The 24,045-nt window shown below is 46.3% G+C and overlaps 2 protein-coding genes across 5 annotated transcripts in view; both read left to right on the forward strand.

The window, feature by feature from the left end:
- Window positions 1–24,045, forward strand: part of sulf1 (sulfatase 1) — a 601,332-nt gene that overhangs the window by 272,739 nt on the left and 304,548 nt on the right. The gene's annotated exons all lie outside the window — the stretch shown is intronic.
- spice1 (spindle and centriole associated protein 1) lies at window positions 8,408–11,786 on the forward strand. Its single transcript, XM_085993121.1, has one exon. The coding sequence runs from the start codon at window positions 8,955–8,957 to the stop codon at window positions 11,520–11,522; it is 2,568 nt and encodes an 855-aa protein (XP_085849247.1). The 5' UTR covers window positions 8,408–8,954; the 3' UTR covers window positions 11,523–11,786.

The following is a 24,045-nucleotide window of genomic DNA, read 5'->3' on the forward strand; positions in this document are numbered from 1 at the left end:
AGAGAATTCCACAGGTTCACCACTCTCTGGGTGAAGAAATTCCTCCTCATCTCTGTCCTAAATGGCTTACTCCTTATCCTTAGACTGTGACCACTGGTTCTGGACTCCCCGGCCATCGGGAACATCTTTCCTGCATCTAGTCTGTCCAGAGAATTTTATAAGTTTCAATGAGATCCCCTCTCATTCTTCTAAACTCTAGCGAATATAAGCCTAATCGATCCAATCTCTCCTCATACGTCATTCCTGCCATCCCAGGTATCAGTCTGGTGAATCGTCGCTGCACTCCCTCCATGGCAAGAACATCCTTCCTCAGATAAGGCGACCAAAACTGCACACAATACTCAAGGTATGGTCTCACCAAGGCCCTGTATAACTGTAGCAAGACATCCTTGTTCTTGTACTCGAACCCTCTCGCTACGAAGGCCAACATACCATTTGCCTTCTTCACCGCCTGCTGCACCTGCATGCTTACCTTCAGCAACTGGTGCACAAGGACACCCAGGTCTCATTGCACTCCCCCTCTCCCAATTTATTGCCGTTCAGATAATAATCTGCCTTCCTGTTTTTGCCACCAAAGTGGATAACCTCGCATTTATCCACATTATACTGCATCTGCCACGCTTCTGCCCAATCACCCAACCTGTCCAAATCATACTGGAGTTTCTTGGCATCCTCCTCACAGCACACACGCCCACCCAGCTTTGTGTCATCTGCAAACTTGGAGATATTACATCTAGTTCCCTCGTCTAGATCATTTATATATATTGTGAATAGCTGGGGTCCTAGGACCGATCCCTGCGGTATCCCACTAGTCACTGCCTGCCACTTAGAAAAAGACCCGTTTATTCTAACTCTTTGCTTCCTGTCTGCCAACCAGTTCTTTATCCAAGTCAGTACCTTGCCCCCAATCCCATGTGCCTTAACTTTACACGCTAATCTCTTATGCGGGACCTTATCGAAAGCCTACTGAAAGTCCAAATACACCACATCCACTGGTTCTCCCTTATCTATTCTACCAGTTACATCCTCAAAAAATTCCAGTAGATTAGTCAAGCACGATTTACCTTTTGTAAATCCATGTTGACTTTGTCCGATCCTGTCACTGTTTTCCAAGTGCTCTGCTATTACATCTTTTACTAGCTGGAGTGCCCGGCGGTGCCAAGGGTTTTTTGAGGGCATGTTGTTGTTGGAAGAGAGAGAGAGAGACTGGGGGGAGAAGAGAGAGACTGGGGGGGGAGAGAGCGACTGGGGGGGGAGGGGGGAGAGAGCGACTGGGGGGAAGAGAGAGAGAGAGAGAGACTGGGGGTGGAGAGAGAGACGGGGGAGAGAGTGACTGGGGGGACGAGAGAGAGAGAGACTGGGGGGGAAGAGAGAGAGAGGGAAAGAGAGAGGGGGAGGGAGAGAGAGAGAGACTGGGGGGAGAAGAGAGAGATGGGGGGGAAGAGAGAGAGAGAGAGAATGTTGGATTTCGTTCGGGATTAGCCTGGAGAGAGAGGGGGGGGAAGGAGCGCCTCAGGCCTGGCCCGATGGACCCCTGCGAAGGAAGGAAGAAGGCGAGCTCTCCCTCCCTCTCCCACCCCGTCTTTCCCTCCCTCACCCTGTCTCTCTCCCTCCCCCTGTCTCTCCCTGCTTTACTCTCTCCCTCCCTCCCCTCTCTCTCCCTCCCTGCCCCTCTCCTCTCCCCCTCCCCTCCCCCTCCCTCTCCCTGATTTCCTCTCTCTCCCTCCCTCCCCCTCTCTCACTTTCCTCCGAGCCTGGACATGGTGAGCTGAAGCCCCCGTGTGCGGATCAGCGCCTCAGGCCCGGCCCGACTCTCAGGTCCCACTCCGGGCCGCCGCCGACGTTCACGCGCTCACTGTCTCCCACCCCGCCAGCCTTCACCAAGATGGTGGCGACGGCAACGCTCGGCTCAGTCCCGCCGCGCCAGCCTTTACCAAGATGGCGGCGATCGCGGGCCGCTGGTTTGGAATCGGGCCCAGCGGGACCGACGGTGCCTAGTTCTGGCGTGGCTGGTGAGGAGAGGCCGAGGCTTCGAGGCCTGAAGGCAGCTCATCCACCGCCGAGGGAGGGAAAGCCCGAGTCCCCTTTGCAAAAGGATTTTTTTTTCTTTTAAAAGCAACTTTTTTTTTGTTGGAAATCTATATTTCAAAATAAACACACAGAAAGTGGGAACAATAAATCAATAGTTAGGAATCAAGATGGTAGCCACTCACCTCAGCTCAAAAGGATTAGGCCCGCCCACACACTCAATGAAACGCCCCCCGTGCCGCACCAATTGGTCAACCATCAGGTCACTCAACTGTAGGATTGGTCAACCATCACGTCACTCAACGCTAATGAGCGGAATTTTGCCATTTTTTGAACCTTTTTTGTATACTGTCCGAAGAATTTTTGTCTGACCTAAAAGTAAATACGCCTATTAGACTCCCCTAATGATAAGCTTTCTTTTGATATAACATGCGTGTAGGTACGCTGTATAACTTTTGAGTGTATAGCGGACAGACAGACAGACAAACAGACAGACAAACAGAGAGACAAACCGCTTTATATATATATATATATAGATAGATAGATAGATAGATAGATAATAATAGACTCTAGCATTTTCCCCACTACCGATGTCAGGCTTACCGGTCTATAATTCCCCATTTTCTCTCTACCACCTTTTTTGAATTGTGGGGTAACATTAGCTACCCTCCAATCCATGGGAACTGTTCCAGATTCCATCGGATTTTGGAAGATGACCAGCAATGCATCTACTATTTCTAGGGCCACTTCCTTAAGTACCCTAGGATGTAGATTATCAGGCCCTAGGAAGTCCTAAGGACATGAAAGTTGCTATCTAATTTCAATTTTTTGCTTACTGAGCTAGAAAGGATCCAGGTTCAATCCCTGCTCTGTGCCAGGTTAGTGATCACAGTTGGGAAATCAATGGGAATGTTACAATTAGTCCTAGTGTCCCCATATTACGGAGGAGAAAAAACAAGGATCCCTTTCTTGGCTGTTGTCCTGTGAGCCCCTTCCACCACTCAAAAATGCATGAGTGTGGTAACTGGGCATGGACAGAATTAAGCTCAGCCATGATGCTTCATAATTGAATAGCCTGCTGACACACTGGCCTAGAAATTCGAGTAGGCCGGAAACCTGCCGGTAACAGCGCTGGCCAAGGCTAATGGCCGCCCGCAGAAAGAGCGCAGGCAGCACTGGTATTTTGCTACTGCCTGCTAAATTACATCAGCGAAGTGGAGAATCTGGTGCAACACGCTCCTTCCGGTGCTAACCTCAGCATGAGGCCGAAGTTCATGTCAGAAGGTTCGGTGCGGCGTTCTTGGGCAATGTGCTGTGTCGGAGCATTTGGTGACGGGTCCGGGGTTTTGCTCTTGTAGGATTGCCCCTTATAGGATTGGAGCATTGTGTGTTGTGGCAGATGACGAGGCATTTGTTGGTCCACAGGTCCCCTCTTACTTGCACGGATATTTCTCTGGGTGTTGTGTGGGGTCCACAAATAGGTGCCAGACTACCTTCACTGGCTGTCCTAGCTCCACAGATCTTTGACCCAGATGGTTGCTGTGTGGAGGTTTGTTCCCCACCACGTTGCTGGAGTGGGAGGGGGATGGGGATGCACTATCTTGCAGCTAGCAGTGACAGAGCACTAGCCAGCAGATCGCATAGGGCACTCCCTGGTGAATGGCTCTTAAAGCACAGGCTCAGATCTGAGGGACTCCTGGAAAACTACATAAAGACTGTGGCACAGATGTCCTTAAACCATTGCATAAGACATCATTAGAAATACATTTTTAAAAAGGGGGAACATGAACTATTGCTCTGGAGTTTACTGGTGTAAATGATGCTGAAGAGAGTTCAATTTAATTTTTAACAACAGCAGACTTTTGAAGAACTCTTGGTGAGAATATGCTGTCAAGCCTTTTAAAATGATATGCAAAGTTTGGAAGTCTGCTTTTATCAGTTCATAAACTAGAAAACCTCAATGTATAAAATTTAAGAAAATGCAGCTTTGATTTTTTTCCTAACATTATTAGAACTGTAGTACAGTACAACTTGTTTTAAAAGTTCCTTCTATACTGTTTGACTGACCAGGAGGAGATTTGATGCATCACAGTGGAAGCAGTTTTCACTCCAATAGCTCTCCATAGTTAACAGTTATCCCTGTAGCTGTTTACAGTATGGACCTGCTTTTGAAAGGGCAGTAAGAGGAGCAGCGAGCTCTTAAAATGGCTGAGCAGGTGTCAATTCGGCATTACATGCCAATTGACGTCAGGCTCCTGCTAATTAAAATAATTTCCGCGAGCGCAGGCAACAGCAGTGCTGCCAACCTGCCGAAAATGGAGGCTGCCGTGGGACCCACCGGCAGTGGGTGGAAGTGAGGCGGCCACTGACTTTTTTCCCAAAAAATGCGTTAACAGCCAGCGCTAATACCTCTAATTTCTAGGCCACTGTCTATAATCACACATCACTACTTGGATAAGGTACTAGGTGGCTGGTGGAAACTTTGGCCCATAATTTCCGATAGGAGGCTTCCTGCGTGCGGAGACCTCCTATCGGGAAAAAATCTACAAACTTACCTGAGGGCTTCCAAGGTCCGGACATTTCCGCTCCTGGGCCTCTCCAAAGTCGAAATGCGCAGGGCCCACATATCCCAGGGGCGCAGGCAGTTCGCAAGCGTCCCTGGGATCACGTGGGCCAGGCCAGCCAATAGGAGAAGGGAATCTCCCTTCATACTTTTGACAGATAGACCTGTCAAATATATGAATGGAGATCACCCCAAAAATACACTAAAACATTAAATAAATTTTAATAAAACCATCACGTTTTTAAAATTAGTTAAAATTACATTAAATTAAATATTTTAAACAAATATTTGAAAAAAATTCAAGTTTTTTACGGGGCTAAAATTAAACTTACCGTTTTTAAAAGTATTTTAAAATTATAAATGAGTGAATTTTTTTTTTTACATTTTTCAGCTCTTATGCTGGTAAAAGCAGGCCTTACGTCTACTTTTACCAGGTGTAAGATTTCTAAGGGTTTTCAGCGGGCGGAGGTTCTGCAGAAAGCGGAACTCTCCCCCCACAGAGACCCTTCTCCAGGGCAGGCGTGCGATCTGTCAAGACCATTTTTGACAGATTGGAAATGCCGGTTTTCAGCGCATGCGCTTTGCATGCCTGAAACTGGCATTTCCGAAGTCCCTACGGGTATGTACACAGCTCGTACACACCCGTAGGCATCGGAAAATACAGGCCTTTATCTCACCATTTACCACTATTTTTAGTTCACTTCCTGTTGAGTGAAGAATCTGTTTACCTAGTATTGTCACTAGGACCCATCTCCCCTGTTGAATCTAGGTGTGAGGGGGGCTGGGGGGAGGGGGGCTGGTTTACCTGGCTCAACATTAATGTCAGGCTATCACAAAATAGGACCTGGATTTATCAATTCTTGAATCCTGCCCTTTATAACTCAATGTACTAACAGGGAATAGAGCATTATACTGAAAGAGCTAGATGAGGAAACACAGGAGGAGGCTTGAGTGGAGCATAAATGCCAGCATGGGCTGGTTGGGCCGAATGGCCTGTTTCTGTACTGAAAGTTCTATGTAATTTTGGTACTTAATATCAGTGCATCAAGCTACATTCTGTTCAATCCTGTGGAATAAAATGATAATATACTAGACTGCTTCCTATTCATGCCACTGTATCAAGAAACCTTGTGTTCATTTCATCTATATATATACTAGCTGGAGTGCCCGGCAGTGCTGAGGGTTTTTTGAGGGCATGTTGTTGTTGGAAGAGAGAGAAGAGAGAGACTGGGGGGAGAAGAGAGAGATGGGGGGGGGGGGGGAAAGAGAGAGACGAGGGGAAGAGAGAGAAAGAGAGATGGGGGGGGAAGAGAGAGAGAGAGAGAGAGAGAGAGACTGCTGGATTTCGTTCGGGATTAGCCTGGAGAGAGAGGGGGGGAAGGAGCGCCTCAGGCCTGGCCCGATGGACCCCTGCGAAGGAAGGAAGGAAGGAAGAGGGCGAGCTCTCCCTCCCTGTCCCACCCCCTCACCCTCTCTCTCCCTGCCCCTGTCTCTCCCTGCTTTACTCTCTCTCACTCCCCTCTCCTCTCCCTCCCTGCCCCTCTCCTCACCCCTCTCCCTCCCTCCCTCCCCCTGTCTCTCCCTCCTTTCCGGTACCAGAATGGAGTCAGTCTAACATCGGGAGGCCGGGTGCCCATCGCTCCGAAGCGAGCCCGGGGTTCCTCATCGTTAATGCGGCGGGCCTTTGGACCCGGTTGGCCGGGCGGCAGACGAACGCCTTTCGCTGCGGTGGGGGGGGGGAAAAGAGAGAGACGCCACCGCTCACCTGCTCACTTCCCTCTTCCCCCGGGCTTTCGGGCTGCGCGGGGAAGAGAGAGTGAGACACCGCCGCTCACCTGCTCGCTTCCCTCTTCCCCCGGGCTTTCGGGCTGCGCGGGGAAGAGAGAGAGACTGGGGGGGGGGGGGAAGAGAGTGAGATGCGGCCAGTTGCCGGGGTAACCCTCCTCCCTCTCTCCCTCCCCCTCCCTCTCCCCCCCGCCTCCTGAGCGGCTACAGACTGTGAGCGAGGCCCAGGCCCGGTTGCTGGGGTAACCCTCCTCCCCTGCCCTCCTGAGCGGCTACAGGCTGTGAGAGAGGCCCGGGGAAAACCTTCTTCCCCCCCACCCCCACCCTCCCGAGGGGCTACAGGCTGTGAGAGAGGCCCGGGCCCGGTTGCCGGGGAAATCCTTCCCCACCTCAACTCGCTCCCAAAATCCCCTCCACACACACACAAAGTGGGAAAAATAAATCAAGAGTTAGGAATCAAGATGGCCACCACTCACCTCAGCTCAGAAGGATTAGGCCCACCCACACACGCAATGAAATGCCCTCCGTGAGGCACCGATTGGTCAACCATCAGGTTAATCCCCTGTACGATTGGTCAACCATCACGTCACTCAACGCTAATGAGCGGAATGTTGCCGTTTTTTGAACCTTTTTTGTATACTGTCTGAACAATTTTTGTCTGACCAAAAAGTAAATATGCCTATTAGAGTCCCCTAATGATAAGCTTTCTTTTGATATAACATATGTGTAGGTACGCTCTATAACTTTTGATTGTATAGCCGGACAGACAGACAGAAAGACAAACAGACAGAAAGACAAACAGACAGACAGAAAGACAGACGGACCAACCATTTTATATATATAGATAAATCCTTAATTCAATTTTTTTTGTCCACAATGCTCACAATTTTGTCATGTTTTTATATCAACATTTAATATTGTAAATTGCAATGTCAACATTTCTCATTCAATGCTGCTTTATCAACCGTGACAATGTAGTTCAGCCTCTGGTCACCAGGTGGCTCTGACCCAACTCTAATACAAAAAGAAAATACTGCAGATGCTGGAAATCTGAAATAAAAACAGAAAATGCTGGAGATACTCAGCAGGTCAGGCAGCATCTGTGAAGAGAGAAACAGAGCTAATGTTTCAGACCTGGAACGTTAACTCTGTTTCTATCTTCACAGATGCTGCCTGACCTGCTGAGTATCTCCAGCATTTTCTGTTTATATTTCTGACTCAACTCTGTTGCCACTTATAATCATGAATTGAGCCTGAGCAATGCCACAGCTAATTTATTTGTTGTACTGTATAAATCACTTTGCATCCACTCCCATTGTACTGAATCTTGAACCCAACATAACATTTAAATATAAAAGGAGAAAAAAAGCAAAATACTGCAAATGCTGGAAATCTGAAATAAAAACAGTAAATGCCAGAAACACTCAGCATCTGTGGAAGAAATTTTCCATTTTTTATGATTTGGGTTTCTACTAGTTGTACCCTTCTAAAAACGGGGCACTTTTGCCAGATTTTTGGTTTGATGACCCAGTGGCTTCTTTATGGTTTTTAATTGAATTTAAATAAAAGAGGCGCCTGTGGAAGAAAGAACAAAAGTTAACGTTTGAGGTCATGACCTTTAGAATCAACCAAGGGTCGCAAGACTGGAAACGTTGGCTTTTATCCTTCTACAGATGCTGCCTGAACCCGCTGATAATTTTTTTTAAAACTGAACCTGCTGGAAACTAAGTATACCTCTTTTATTTAAATCTGGTAGTACTTGTTACAACTCATCAACTACATGATAAATCCATTACATCCATTAACCACAATAAGCCTTAAAACAAAACAGCTTTAAGATTAACAGTACAAATACAATAATAATTTTTTTCAGACAAAAACAATGTCAACAATACAGGTACCCATAGAAAAAAAATACATACCAGTCCTACTGGCAATCTAGTAACTCCTCATTTTTGCTTCGTATAACCTGTTGGGAAACTAAGTATAAATCCCTGGTTCAAACATTAATAAAAGTTCCCCAACTCTCTTGTTCTCACCAAGCAGTGTGACTTTACATACCACGTGACAGTGAGAGCCGGCTGCGCTCTATGACCTGGATGTGAGTGCGCGGGCTTGGTGGCGCGGGCTTTGGATCGAAGGACGGTTGGTGCCGCCCGGGCTTTGGATCGAAGGACGGTTGGTGCCGCCCGGGCTTTGGATCGAAGGACGGTTGGTGCCGCCCGGGTTTTGGATCGAAGGACGGTTGGTGCCGCCCGGGTTTTGTATCGAAGGACGGTTGGTGCCGCCCGGGCTTTGGATCGAAGGACGGTTGGTGCCGCCCGGGTTTTGGATCGAAGGACGGTTGGTGCCGCCCGGGTTTTGGATCGAAGGACGGTTGGTGCCGCCCGGGTTTTGGATCGAAGGACGGTTGGTGCCGCCCGGGTTTTGGATCGAAGGACGGTTGGTGCCGCCCGGGTTTTGGATCGAAGGACGGTTGGTGCCGCCCGGGTTTTGGATCGAAGGACGGTTGGTGCCGCCCGGGTTTTGTATCGAAGGACGGTTGGTGCCGCCCGGGCTCCGCTCCCGGCTCCCAGGAATGTCGTTCATCCGATTTAACCGGTCCTCCCGCTCACATGCAACGGACAAGAGCCGCAAAAAGAAGGCGGGCACGGCCTTGAAACAGGAGTGGGACAGCACGATCAGCGACCTGAGCGTCCACCGGGCCGGCCCGGAGGAACTTGCTAGGCGCCGCGAGAACCGTGTCTCCAAGAACCGGGCGGAGGCTCGGTGGGAGCTGCGGCAGCGGGCGGGCCGCGGCGGCGGCCAGAGGCGGGGGCCAGAGCCTGCAGCGAGGGTCGAGGGGCTGCTCGAGCAGTGGCAGTTGCGGGAGGTGTTGGCCAGGTCTGACCGGGCTCTGGCCGTGGTCAGGGACTTGTTCGGTGATGCCCCGCGGCGGCAGGCCGGCTTTCCCAACGTGACGGTGGCTCCCGCCTGCCGGCAGGCGCCTTCCGCACGGCTGATCGCGCAGAGGAGCGACCAGCCCACGCAGCTGTCCATCCTCAGCGAGTCGGTCATGGACTCTCAGGCCCTCAATGAAACCGACGGTGGAACCTCCTACCCTAAGCTGTCAGAGGAGAGGCAGGAAGAAGCCGACGCTTCTGTGTCCATGGACTATCAGACCAGCGTTGACAGCAGCAGTCACCTACCAGAGAGGAAGGAACAGGAAACCCCCGAGTCCATAGGAGAACGCTCCCATACACCACCGAACCAGTCCTTGGGTTCAAAGACCCTTGAGACTCCCTGCACGCCAGACCGAGCCTCCGTGATCCATACAGGTTTAAATGCTACTGCTGCAATCCAGAGAGTGAAGTCAAGAGTGGGAAGTAGAGCTAAAAACAATACAGAACCGGATGGTTCACCCCAATCTGAAACCGCAAGGGTAATTCGACAAGTACTTCATCCTAGTTCAAGGGACTCAAAAAAGGACATTTCAAATGATAAAAATTGCAATATGTCTACCAAAAGAGTGGAAGACAGGCAAGAGGGCAGGCAGCTGAGCCTGGAGGTACTGCAGGAAATGATTGAGAATATTGACCAGGAGATGGCGGAATATGAATGCCAGACAGGACGCGAGGTCACGGGCTGGTTGCCGCAGAGAGGTCGCAGTCTAACAGGTTTCACCTTCTCGTTGGTCAGCTTGATAAGCAGACTGACCCACTATCTAAAAGAGAATGAAATTCAGCAATGGCAGGAGAAAGAAAACCATCAGCAACTTCTAAAAAAGTCCAAGGAACAACGAGCACTGATTGATGCACTGACAGCAGAATTTCTGACAATAAAAGATGGAATTATTTCTGTGCAGGCTAACCTGCATCAGTATATGATCAAAACAGATGAAGAGCTGTTCTTGTTGAAACAAATGTTGCATGGATCTACAGAAGCAGAAGGAACTAAACCAAAGCCAAGACTAAACATTGCTCCTGAAGTTAGGGAGACAGCAGTGGAAGGAGGGAGTTTACATGCTTGTGCCTACCCTGACAAACAAGATAAAGTAAATGCACCTATTTTAAGGACTGTACCAAATATTGAAGAGGAGCTTTTAGGAAGTTTGGTAAATAAACAGCCTTGTGCATATCAGTACAAGGGGAATCTGTTAGAAAAAGCTAGAAGAGGTCAAAGTTTACCTGAGCATTTATTTGGCCCTGCTGTGTTGCTTTCTCCCCCAAGACAGAGGAACAGCCAAGTAAGTACTGGATCACAAACGACAGTTAATTTGTTTCAAGAAAGGCTTCAGCCTAATGATGTATATCTGGAATCAACTGATGCTCATCGTTCACAAACTTATAAGGAAGCTTCAGTGTCACCACTTGTACTACAAGGAGAAAAAGACTCTAAAGAATACTTGGCAACACAAAACCAAAACCAGCTGCAAGATCATGAGGATCTTGCCCAGCAATGGAAGTTTTGGAATGCTAATGAAGGACATAAGAGCTTGAGTGTCACTTTGCCTGTTACTAATTTGCCCCAAATGCACCCAGTGCCTGTTGACACAGCAACATGCATTCTGAGAACAAAGGAGAGCAAGGTGGAAGCTGAAGGCAGTCAAGATCTATCTTTGGATGAGTGGCTTAAACATGAAGCGATGCTATCTCAAATTGCTGAGCTACAATTGCAGAATTCTGCTCTCAAAGCCCATCTTGATCAGTTCAAAAGCGGTAAATTATCTAATCCTGCACCACAAATTGAAAAGACCATTCACAGCACTTCTGAAAACCTTCAGCAGAGGATCAGTGAGCTCAACCGTCAGAGTGCCGAGGCACGCAGCAAACTTTTGAACTTGATTGACCAGCAGAGACAAGTTTCTGGTGATTCTGCCTCCCCACCTATTTCTCCTATTCCACCGGAGGGTATATGGACAGGAACTGGCAACAGAACACTGGAAGTATTGATCCCTCTGCCCAATGGATTGGACTCTGCCACAGGCACCACACCTTCCCCTGCTAGCAAAATAAACCAAAGTAGAGATAATGCTAGTACAACTAGTTCCTCACTATATCTGGACAAAGGTGATGGAAATAGGACACCTGTTACTCAAAGAATGAAGCCAGAAAGATTGAAAGAAGAAGGTTGGTTTGCACTATCTACCCATGCCATGCAATTCTAATATGAAGTCTATAAATCCATATTTGGGCAATTGGAGAACAAACAATATACGTATATAAAAGAAAAATACTACAGATGCTGGAAATCTGAAAGAGAAAATGTAGTTCTGAAGGGTCAGCACCAAAAATGTCAACTTGTCCATTTTCTCCACAGATGCTGACTGCCGTGTTTCCAGAATTTTGTCTTTTTGTTTGCGCTTTTACATGTGTTGTATTTTCTTTTCTTTACATTTATTGTGAATGGATAAAATGCAATTTTAAATTTGTGAGCCCTGAGTGGTTGGATATCTTCAATAATTGTGTTGATTGTTGATCCACGGAGACAAAATATAAGCTTTAATTAAGCTGTTGTGATGGGATGAAAAAGGATGGGGGTTTCCTTGGTCTGCTCTGGTTTTTCTAAATTGAGCAGTTTAAATTTTATGGAGCGTGGTGCGGGGGTAGCAAATCGGAAGCCCATTTTACATCACTCCTGATTTTAAATAAACATGAGATGTAAAACAAACTGCCAATTTGCTATCTAGTGTTTGGGGGAAGGGGTGGCAGTTGCAGCGTGTTCTGTAGGCTCCATGAATGAATTTTTTTTGACCTGGCACAAGCAGCGATCAATGTTTATCACAGAATCACAGAAATCACAGAAACCCCACAGTGCAGATAGAGGCCATTTCGGCCCATCGAGCCTGCACCGACACATATCCCACCCGATCCCCGTAACCCCTACACCAACACATATCCCACCCGATCCCCGTAACCCCACGTATTTAATCCCCCTAACACTAAGGGTCAATTTATCATAGCCAATCAACCTAACCCGCACATCTTTGGACTGTGGGAGGAAACCGGAGCACCCGGAGGAAACCCACGCAAACACGGGGAGAATGTGCAAACTCCACACAGAGTCACCCGAGGCTGGATTCGAACCCGGGTCCCTGGCGCTGTGAGGCAACAGTGCTAACCACTATGCCACCGTGCCTAATATGGGATAATCTTTTTTAAATGATTTTTATTAAATTTAAACTATGAAAGAATACATTACAATATTAAGTTATGTTAATAATAAAACTTCCACAATTTAACAAAAATAAAATGACTTTTTATGTGGTGTTTGAATCAAAGGTTTTCAGTGTTATCCGTTCTCATAATTTGAGAGCCTCTTAATTTGAGAGTTGGCTCACACTGCATTATTATCTACCTCTACGATAGCAGGACCCAGGGGTGTGGCATTAATAGCCCCAAATCCATTAGTGAGTACAGAAGCCTAGTTGTTTGGGTACTGGATTACCAACCCAGAAGTTGAGTTCAGATGTCACTGGCAAGGTGTGAAATTGAATTCAATAAATTTGGTATTTGTAGGTTAACATCAGAAAAATAACTGAAAGCTTCTAGATTGTTGTAAAAATCCAATTGTTTTACCTAATCCCTTTTAGGGAAGGGAGCCTGGCATAATATCCATGTAAGACTAAAGCAATATCAGGCCTGCAACAGGTCATGCTCACCAACATTTTTGGGCTGGTGGTCAAGTTGGGACTTGGGAGAGCAACAACCATACATAGTTGTACTCACAGAATCATATCTACCAGCCAGCATCCCACATTCCTCCATTCCAAACCTTGGGTATATCCTGACCTACCATGGATAAGAGCAAATCTCTGTATCCCGATGACATTCAGTTGGGAATTAACAGGAGAAAGAGGCTTAATTAACATCCCCATCATTAACCATGGTGCAGCCCTGACTACAAGATTGAAATTTTTGAAAGACTTCATCCAAAAGTGCCAAACGGATGATCCTACTCTGCCTCTATCTGAGGTTCCCACCATCCTAGATAACTGTGTATAATCAATTAGATTCACTTCATGCAAAATTAAGAACTAGCTAAGTGCATTGGACACAGCAATGCATTATGATGGGCTTTGACACATTGCAATTACCACCCCATGAACCTCCCAATCATCTGTAAAGTGCTGGAAAGATTTATCAATAGTGCCATCAAGCAACACCTACTTACCAATAACCTGCTCCCTGATGCTCAGTTTGGGTTCCACCAGAACTTCTTCATAACCTTGATAAGGAATGAATGCCAGAGAAGCGGTCAGAGCAGTTGCCCTCAACATTAAGGCAGCGTTGGACTGAATATGCCACCAAGGAGCCCTAGTAAAACTGAAGTCAGTAGGAGTCGGGAAAATGCTCCATTTGTTGGAGTCACACGTGAAATGAAGGAAGGTGATTGTCGGATATGGCTGCTTGATCAATGACAATTCTTTCATCGTAAGGTCAGGATTGGGGCAGTTCACTGACAATTAAGTGTGCAGATCCATTTGAAACTGCTCTGTTAATGGAGCAATGCATGCCAGCCTTCAGCAGGACCTGGATAACATTTAGGCGTAGGCTGACAATTGGAAGGTAACATTTGTGCCCTGTAAGTGCCAGATAATGATCATCTTAAACAAGAGAAATCTGTCATCTCCCCATGACTTTCACGGACATCACCATCGCCAAATCCCCAACCAACAAGATCTTGGAAGTCGCCATTGATCAGAAGCGGAACTGGACCAACCATGGCTACAAGTGCAGGGTAGACGTTGGATATTCTACAACGAGTGGCTCATCTCCTGACCCCTCAAAGCTTCTGCACCATCTACGAGGCTCAAGTCAGGAACATAATGGAATACCACTTGCTTGGATGGGTGCAGCTGCATGGACACTCAAAAAGCTCGACGCTATTCAGGACAACAGTCTTCTTGATCAACACACCTGCCACTGAATATTCACCACTGGCTCAGTATGTATGATCCACAGAATACACTGCAGCAAATAAACAAAGGTTACTTCAACAGCCCCTCCCTCCCCAGCAACCTCTACCACCAAGAGGACAAACAGCAATGTCAGGAATACCATCTCCACCAAGTCACCATCCTGACTTGGACATATATTACCGTTCCTTCATCATTGTGTCAATATACTGGAATTTACTACCTAGCATCATTGTGGAGCCCCATCACCACAAGGACTTCAGCAGTTCAAGGAGAAGGCTCACCATTGTTTCTCACGGCAACCAGGGATGGGCAATAAATGTGGCCTTATCAGTGTCATCCACATTTCGATAACAAACAAAAGCTGCTTTATTTCACACCATTTCAGGTTAGACTCAATTAATTTTACTTACCTTTGCATAAAATAAATATGCCATGCTTCCCTATATCAGTGGGGTGTCTTAATGTAAACAAGATCACTTCTAACTGCCTTCCAGCATTTCTATCCTCTTAGTATTGGTGTATACTTTGCAGCTTTCTCTTCAAAAAACCTAATTGACTGCTTTTGTATTGGTCTTTGTGTTTACAGCCAGAAAGGAATTAAAGACCTTCCAACACAATTACCGAGACAAAATAATAAATTGTTGCTTGCAGTCTTTCGGGGAAAATAATCTCCATTAACCAATTAAGCACCTTTCATCTAGGTACCTTTTTTAAATTTCTGGGAGTACACTTTGTTGTCTTATTTAGGATACCACTTGATTGTTGCTATTTTTGTGGTGTTTTGAGTGAGTGTCTTCCCTTTCATCAGCTTTATTTCTTATCGGGACTGCACTTTCAAAATCTCAACTGTCTAGCCTTTGGCCCAACATTTCTGTAACTACCGATCTGCTCAACCACACCCTCACCACCACCTTTGATACCCTAGTCCCCATTAAAACCATTACTCTCGCTCACCCTGGCTGTTGCCCCTGGTACGGCCCTCATCTCTGCTCTCTTAAGTCCAAGGGAGGCAGACTTGAAATGATATGGCGGAGAACTGGTTTAGCCATTCACCGCCAGACCTGGCTAGACCACATAAAGCATTATTGGGTCCTGCTCTCGTCTGCCAAAACTGCTCACTAGTCCGGGATCATTCTGGAATGCAAAGATAACCCCAAGCATCTTTACTGCAAACTGTCTTCTTAAACCCTTAACCCCTGTCTCCTCCACCCTCACCTCCAACAACAAGTGCAAGGAGCTCATGGAATTTTTTGTCACTAAGATTGAGACCATCCAATCAGCTACCTTTGCCACTTCCCTTCCTTCCCCTAGCTCACCGGGCCAAACTTCCTCCAAGATTCCCCCCCTACCCTAGCCCTGAACTCACATCTTTCTCCTGTTTCTCTTCAATCTCCCCTCATATCCTCTCCGAGCTCATCTTGTCCATGAGACCCATTTCCTGCTCCCTCAACCCTATTCCCACTAAACTGCTGACCACCGAACTTTCTTTTCTGGCTCCCATCTAGCGGATATTGTTAATGATTCTCCTCAGGTACTGTCCCCCTCCTCAAAAAAAAATCCTTGACCCCTCCATCCTTGCAAACTACCGCCCCTGTCTCCAACCTCCCTTTCTAAAGCCCTTGAATGTGTTGCCTCCCAAATCCATGCCCATCTCTCCCGGAACTCCATGTTTGAATCCCTCCAATTAGGTTTCCGCCCCTGCCACAGTACCAAAATGGCTCTTATAAAAGTCACAAATGGCATCCTATGTGACTGTGACAAAGATTAACTATCCCTTCTTGTCCTTCTCAATCTGTCTGCAGTCTTTGACATGGTTGACCACACCATCCTCCTCCAATGCCTCTCCACCGTCGTCTAGCTGGATGGGACTGCACTTGCCTGGTTCCATTGTTATCTATCTAATCAGCCAGAGAATCACCTGCAATGGCTACTCTTCCCACTCCCATATCGTTACCTCTGGTGTCCCCCAAGGATCTATCCTTGGCCCCCTCCTAGTTCTCATCTACATGCTGCCCCATGGTGACATCATCTGAAAACACAGCGCCAGTTTCCACATGTATGCTGATGATACCCAGCTCTGCCTCACCACCACTTCTCTCAACCCCTCCACTGTTTCTAAATTGTCAGACTGCTTGTCCGACATCCAATACCGGATGCGCAGAAATTTCCTTCAACTAAATATCGGGAAGACCGAAGCCATTGTCTTCGGTCCCCGCCACAAACTCCATTCCCTAACCACTGACTCCACCCCTCTCCCTAGCATCTGTCTGAGGCTGAACCAGACCATTGGTGTCATAAATGACCCTGAACTGAGCTTCCGACCACACATCCGTGCCATCACTAAGACCATGTATTTCTACCTCCGTAACATCGCCCGACTCTGCCCCTGCCTCAGCTCATCTGCTGCTGAAACCCTCATCCATGCCTTTGTTAACTCTAGACTTGATGATTCCAATGCACTCCTGGCTGGCCTCCCACGTTCTACCCGCCGTAAACTTGAGGTCATTCAAAACTCTGCTTCCCGTGTCCTAACTCACACCAAGTCCCATTCACCCATCACCCCTGTGCTCGCTGACCCCAGTTAAGCAACGCCTTGATTTTAAAATTCATATCCTTGTTTTCAAATCCCTCCGTGGCCTGGCCCCTCCCTATCTTTGTAATCTCCTCCAGCCCCAGCACCCTGATTTTAATCGCTCCACCATTGGTGGCTGTTCTTTCAGCTGCCAAGGCCCTAAGCCCTGGAATTCCCTCCCTAAACCTCTCCGCCTCTCTACCTCTCTTTCCTCCTTTAAGACACTCTTTAAAACTTACCTCTTTGACCAAGCTTTTGGTCATCTGCTCATATTTCTCCTTGTGTGGTTGGGTGTCAAATTTTGCTTTATAATGCTCCTGTAAAGTGCCCTGGAACGTTTTACTACATTAAAGGTGCTATATAAATAATGTTGTTGTTGCTGTTGGGCGTAATTTTAACCTAACCCGCCGGGTGGAAAATCCACGGGATTGGATGGAATGCCAGCTTCTATGCACGTCAGATACCTGAATGACCAAAAAATAATTGTATGTGCTATAATTATTTTTGTTGGATAACTTTGGATCTTAAATTTAACCTAAATAATGTTCTCATCTGATTTTGTGTGAATTCCCTGATCTTTGATTCAATATTTTATTCTGTTCTCTGACCTGCATAGAGCTTAATGCTGTTTATGCCTCATTCCTTCCTATCAAGCACTTATAGAAGCTACAACACAGAAACAGGCATTCAGCCCAACCAGTCTGTCAGCGTTTTTCCACCACGGGAGAAAATAGTCATAATCACATTTACCCGCCCTGTTTCTATAGTTTCATCTGCTTTTGTCATGTTGCTATGTGACAGGTTTTCAGCCCACTCTCATTTGCTGCATTATACCTTATCATTCAGCTGTCCTTTTCATTTTAATAACTTTCCCTTTCATGTTTTTCTTTTTTTCTCTAATTTGTTTATGCCTATTTAAGCTCGTATTCTGCCTGTTGCTGGATTTTTAACTTGCAGTTTGATGTGACAACTCAAATTTAATATGTATACCCCACTCTGCCACCAGCAGTACATAAATCAGTGCCCACCATAAGATCAGCATGAATTAGACATCCATCCCTACCACTTCCTTGCCCCCTGGTGATAATACCATCACCACCACTCTACTGGACTAACTGGATGTGAACACTTATCCCACATACTCACCATAAGACTGTCAAGGATCAACCATGGAAACATGCTTTCTTTTTGAAATTATTAGACTTTTGTAAATAAAATATTAAAAATAAGATAATATGCGAAAAGAACTTGTGCATTTGTTACTGTGTCAATCCGCACATGGCAACTCTTTCACTGCAAGGGTAGGAAACCTTGTGATAGGACATAAAGAAATACTGTTAGCTGGGGCGGAGCTACAAGCTGTAGGAAATAAACAAGAAAAAAGGGAGAGTGACCTCCAAACCCGAAATGGTTTAAATTTGAACCTTGAATGTCAGATCAATGCAAATCTGACTTTTTAACATTGGGGTTTAGCTCAAACTCTGCAATCATCTCTACTTCAAGTGCCCACATTTATTGTTTAATAAAAACATTGTTTTTGTAAAACTTCTACCCCAGTTCAGTGTGATTCACTTTCTTATTTGCTAATCTCACAGCCCTGTGCCATGAAAATTTCTGTACACAGGAAGGAAATGGATACTTAAGAAATATGCCACTGTAGCGGATCAGATAAACAGTGCTGAATTCAGGAAGCACTTGCAGATGGCCAAAAAAGCAAACTTTGACTTAATTGGGTGCAGCTACTGTGGAATAGGATTGCACTTGAAAAGAGCAGGTAATAGGAAGCTATGGAATAGCTGTATAGCTGCATTTTACATGATGTTGACTGGCTGCAGTTGGAAATCAATTGAAGGGGCAGTCGTGCCTGTGCAAGGAACTGCCTGATGTAAGAAAAAGGAGACTTACCATCAAGTAACTTTAAAGTAAGCTTTAAGTAACTTATAAACACACTATATACAAGAGAGGTCTTTACCATGCCTCTGGTAGAAGCCTCTTACAATACTGAACAGACCAGTATTTATACCAGTCCAACAGGAAGTGACATTTACAGGAAGTGAGGTATGTACACAGTTCATAGTTCACAGGAAGTGATGACATAACTTCCCGGAAGTTAGCATTTTTATCACATTCTTCCCTCCTGCAGGATTACGAGGCTGTGGTCTACCTTTTGGTCCGCAGCCGCCGAACAAGGAAGAGTCGCACCCGTTTGGATTCCCGTCGTAGAGGGTCGCTGGTCCGCTTACATGCGGTTGGCCATTGGTCAGAGTCTGTGTGGCCTGGATTGCCCTGTGAAGGGTCGGGGAGATCATGGCTTCGAGTACGAGCCCCAATAGGTTCAAAGTCGGTCTGCCTCTGTCCAGAGGGAGGGGCAGAGCTGGTCTGTGGCGGATCAGTACATTCATGCGCGGTACTGGGAGGGTCGCAACCTTGAGCACGGGGTTCTACCGGCACCAAGCTAGTTGGTGTCCGATCAGGATCCTGGAGAGGGGTACCCGATAGGTCCCAAGAGTTTCCTGGTGAAATGCCATCACCCGATGTCCCACTTGGTCCTGGTGGGCAGGGAGCCAGATCCCGTAATGATACGGTAGATTCTCGGCCGTCGGAATATCGTATGTTTGCATAGGTGGGGTTGGCATCGGTTAGTTCGACCTCGTCTACAAGAGGGTCATTTTTAGACGTCCGAACGTATCTTCGGAGTAATACCGGTCCAGGAGTAGTTAGCCATGACGGGAGTGATGTTCCATGAGATGAGCGACGCTGGAATCCAAAGAACCGCTCATGAGGTGTAGTATTTGTGGCTGTAGAAAGCAGGGACCGTATAGAGTGCAATGCATCCGGAAGCACTGTTTCCCATTGCTGGTCTGGTAGGCCCCGAGATCTTAAAGCGAGACGTACGGAATTCCAGATGATACCGTTATACCTCTCTACCTGCCCATTTCCGATGGGATGGTATGGTGTTGTTTTGCTTGTAGCAATTCCCCGTTCTGAGAGGTAGTCCTTGAGTTCCCTTGACATAAAGGATGGACCCCGATCTGAGTGAATATAAGCCGGCATGCCACAGAGAGAAAATACCTGCTCAAGGCAGCAGATTACTGTGGATGCCAGCATATTGGAGCAGGGGAAGGCAAACGGAAAACGTGAATATTCGTCGATCATGGTGAGCAAATATGTGTTCCGAGTTGAAGAGGGCACTGGGCCCTTAAAATCGATGCTAAGTCGTTGCATCGGTTGGGTTGCATGTATGAGTATACCATCTGAGGGGCGGAAGAACTGAGGTTTTAATTCCGCACAAAGCCGGCATTCTGAGCATATTTTTTTTACATCTCCAGTGGAAAAAGGGAGATTCCGTGATCGTACGAAATGTAGCATGCGCGTAACGCCAGGATGACACAAACCATTGTGGACATCCATGAGAGTGGAGGATGACATAGTGGAGCAGAATGCCCGTGTGAGGGTGTCCGGGGCCACATTCTCCTTGCCAGGCCGATAGAGAATGGTATAACCAAAAGAGGCCAGTTCCATCCTCCAAAGTTGTATTTTATTATTCTTAATTTTGGTTCGTTTTCGATTATCGAGCATGAAGGCGACTGATCGTTGGTCCGTGATCAATGTAAAGTGCTGGCGAGCTAGAAAATGGTTCCACTTCCGTACTGCCTCTATGATGGCTGTGGCTTCTTTCTCAACCGGAGGATAATGTAGCTCGGCACCTTGTAAGGTCCTGGACATAAATGCTACAGGACGACCTTCCTGATTCAGAGTAGCCGAGATCGCCACCTCCGAGGCATCACATTCAACCACGAAAGGGAGATTCTCATCGATGGAGTGAAGAGCCGCTTTCTCCAACTGTTTTTTTGAGAAGGTTAAAGGCTGCAACAGCCGCTGTTCCCAGTGGAAATGATCTAGCATGCAGCAAGGGTTGGATTTTGTCCGAAAAATGAGGAATCCATTTAGCGTAGTATGCAAACAGACCGAGAGCCCGACGTAAAGAAGCCGGATTCTTAGGTGACGGGAGCTCTTGGAGCGGGCGAAGTCTTTCTGGGTCTGGCTTAATGATACCATTGCCTACGCAGTAGCCAAGGATGTTGATGGTCGGTTGCGACTCAACAGATTTGGATTCATTCAGGGTCAAATTACGGCGATGGAGGGCATCCCGAAATTTTTGGAGGTTGGAGTCGTGTTCCTGTTGATCGTGACCTGCAATGGTAATGTTATCAAGATAGGGAAAAGTGTCCCTTAGGTTTTCCTGCTTAACCAGGCCATCCATTGCCCGTTGAAAGACAGCCACTCCATTAGTAACCCCGAATGGGAGGCGACGAAATTGGTACAGCCGTCCATTAGCCTCAAAGGCTGTGTACTGCTTATCTGAGACCTTCAAGGGTAACTGATGATAGGCACTTTTTAAATCGTAAGTTGAGAACACTTTGTATTCGGCCAGTTTATTAACCATATCATCAATGCGTGGCAATGGGTAGGCGTCCAAGTCGGTATATTGATTGATGGTTTGCGAATAATCGATGCATAGTCGCTGTTTGTGAGGTTTTAGAGGGTTCTTGACAATGACGACTTGAGCCCGCCAGGGCGACGAACATGGTTCAATGATATCCTCTGCTAGAAGTCGAGAGATTTCAGCCGCAATAAAAGATTGGTCTCCCTGATTAAAGCGCCGTGATTTCGTTATTATCGGTTGGCATTGAGGCGGAATACTGGCAAATAATGAGGGTTCATCAAGTGAAGCTGCTGATAATGCACAAAATGGTAATTTAGATGGTATATTAGAAATAGTAAGTCCGGGTTTGGATCCACCAAACTCAATGGTGAGTTTCTTATGCTGTTTTTGGAAGTCCAGCCCTAAGAGGAGATCACTACATAGGTCTTTGAGCACTGAAAGTCGGGTGGAGGGATACATACGACCATGAAGTGTCATATCAACAACACAAAAGCCGGAGATTCTGGTATTAAGTGATGACTGGGCCATCGCAATTGCCTGGTCCGATGGGAAGACATGTAGTTTCAATTTCGCAACAATCTGTTCCTTAATGAAACTATCAGTACTTCCTGAGTCAATTAAGGCATCTAAGGTATGCCCTTTAATTGAAATTTTTGTGGCTGCCTGAGACAGGTTCTGTGGGCAAGCAGCTGTAATTGGTGTCGTTGCACAGAGAGTGGCTAAAACTCTCGGTGTGCTTCTTCGGGAGAGAGCTCGAGAGGAAGCTTGATAGGTCCTAGCTGGAGCATCTTGATAGGCCCTAATTGGGGCAGTTCGGTAGGCCTTAGCTGGATTGGCCCTCGTAGAGGCCCTTGATAGGCAAACTTTAGCAAAGTGTCCTTTTTTCCCGCAATAACTGCAGATTGCATTGCGAGCAGGGCAGGTTTTCCTAGGGTGAAAAGCATCTCCACAAAAGAAGCATTCCTTCCTAGATTGCCAAGAGGCTGCTAAAGTGGGGTCGTCCTCCTCTTCTTCATCAGAATTATCAGAATTAGATTCCCCCATGATAGGGTTCACCTGAGACCGCTTGAATTGTCTGGTTGCAGCTACAGCAGCAGATCGAGATCTGGGCAGCTGATAGAGGTCTGCATTTCTCTTTGCCAAATCCAGTGAACAAGCTAGTTCAAAAGCTTTTTGTAGCTCAAGTGTTTTACTTTCTAGTAGACGCTGGCGTATAAATGGAGAGGCAATCCCGCAGATGAAAGCATCACGAATCATTTCTTGGCGGTACAGCTCAGCTGAGGCTGCCTGAAAGTTACAATCTACGCTGAGCCTGCGAAGTTCTTGCAGGAATTCGTCAATTGATTCCCCTGGCCCTTGTCGGGCTGTGGCCAGTAGATGTCTAGCATAGACCTCATTTGGGGTCTTCGCATACAGTTTCTTAAGTGCCCGAATCACCTCTTCGTAATTATCCCAGTCATCAACATATTCGAACACTTTTGGGGTCACATAATTGACAAGTATCTTCAATTTAGCAGGAGCATCCACTTTACATTCATCCAGAAAATTCTCAAAAGTACGATACCAATGCTTCCATACCCTGCCAGCTGCTGGTGTATTCGGGTCCAAGTCCAGACGAATAGGTCTAAGGATTTTCTCCATGATGGGTGGTTCCCTGGATCCTTAACTTCCGAGTTTGTCTGAAGGTCTAGTATTTGTCAGTGTAAATACTAAGTTACTTAAATTGATGTAAGAAAAAGGAGACTTACCATCAAGTAACTTTAAAGTAAGCTTTAAGTAACTTATAAACACACTATATACAAGAGAGGTCTTTACCATGCCTCTGGTAGAAGCCTCTTACAATACTGAACAGACCAGTATTTATACCAGTCCAACAGGAAGTGACATTTACAGGAAGTGAGGTATGTACACAGTTCATAGTTCATAGTTCATAGTTCACAGGAAGTGATGACATAACTTCCCGGAAGTTAGCATTTTTATCACACTGCCGCTTTGATAAAGCAGAGAGGCTAAATGAAAGTATGGAGCACTGCGACGACAGCTAGATAGTAAAGCGTGGCATTATTAACGACCTTGTGGGCCACTTGTGGTTTGTGGAGTATGAGAGGTATTCGCATTATTGAAGCCCGAGGAGAAAGAATTGTATTAAATGTCTCCTTCCTGTATCTGTCCTACTAGTTGCTGTACCATACCCAATGTTAACTGCTGCTTCGAGTCCATGCTGTGGCTTAATTCCAGCAGCCAATACTGAGGATAGAAATTGAAACAATTGTGATGGCTTTGTGTTTTGCAGTGACTTTTAATAAGCAGCCTTGCTGCACTAACCACTCAACACAGTAAGTAGACTTTTTATTTGCAAGACTTACCATGTTAATCACCGTACAGATTCAGATTTGAAATGCTTCTTTAAAACAATACATTCTACCTTTGATCATGAATTCGAATCATTACTTTTTTATTTGGGTAGGTGGAGTTTTGAAAACTCCTCATATATTTTAATATCAGCTGATGAAATTTTTTTATCCAGTTCCTTGATTTTACTTTATTGTTTAGGTGACTCAGAAAATATTTCATTTTTGGAGTCTGGTATTTTAAAAATGTGAATGCCATTATATTTTGTAAAGATGTTTATTTTAACCAGTTATTAACTGTATTGTAGGAACGTGGGTTCCTAACTAAAAGACTGAGTTCTACTCAGGCGATCAAACAAAACGAACTTTAATGAAACAAACAAATTTTAACAAGAAACT

Source organism: Somniosus microcephalus, chromosome 7 (genome assembly GCF_052327205.1).
Source record: "Somniosus microcephalus isolate GS21.2 chromosome 7, FLI_Smic_1.0, whole genome shotgun sequence".
NCBI lineage: Eukaryota > Metazoa > Chordata > Chondrichthyes > Squaliformes > Somniosidae > Somniosus > Somniosus microcephalus.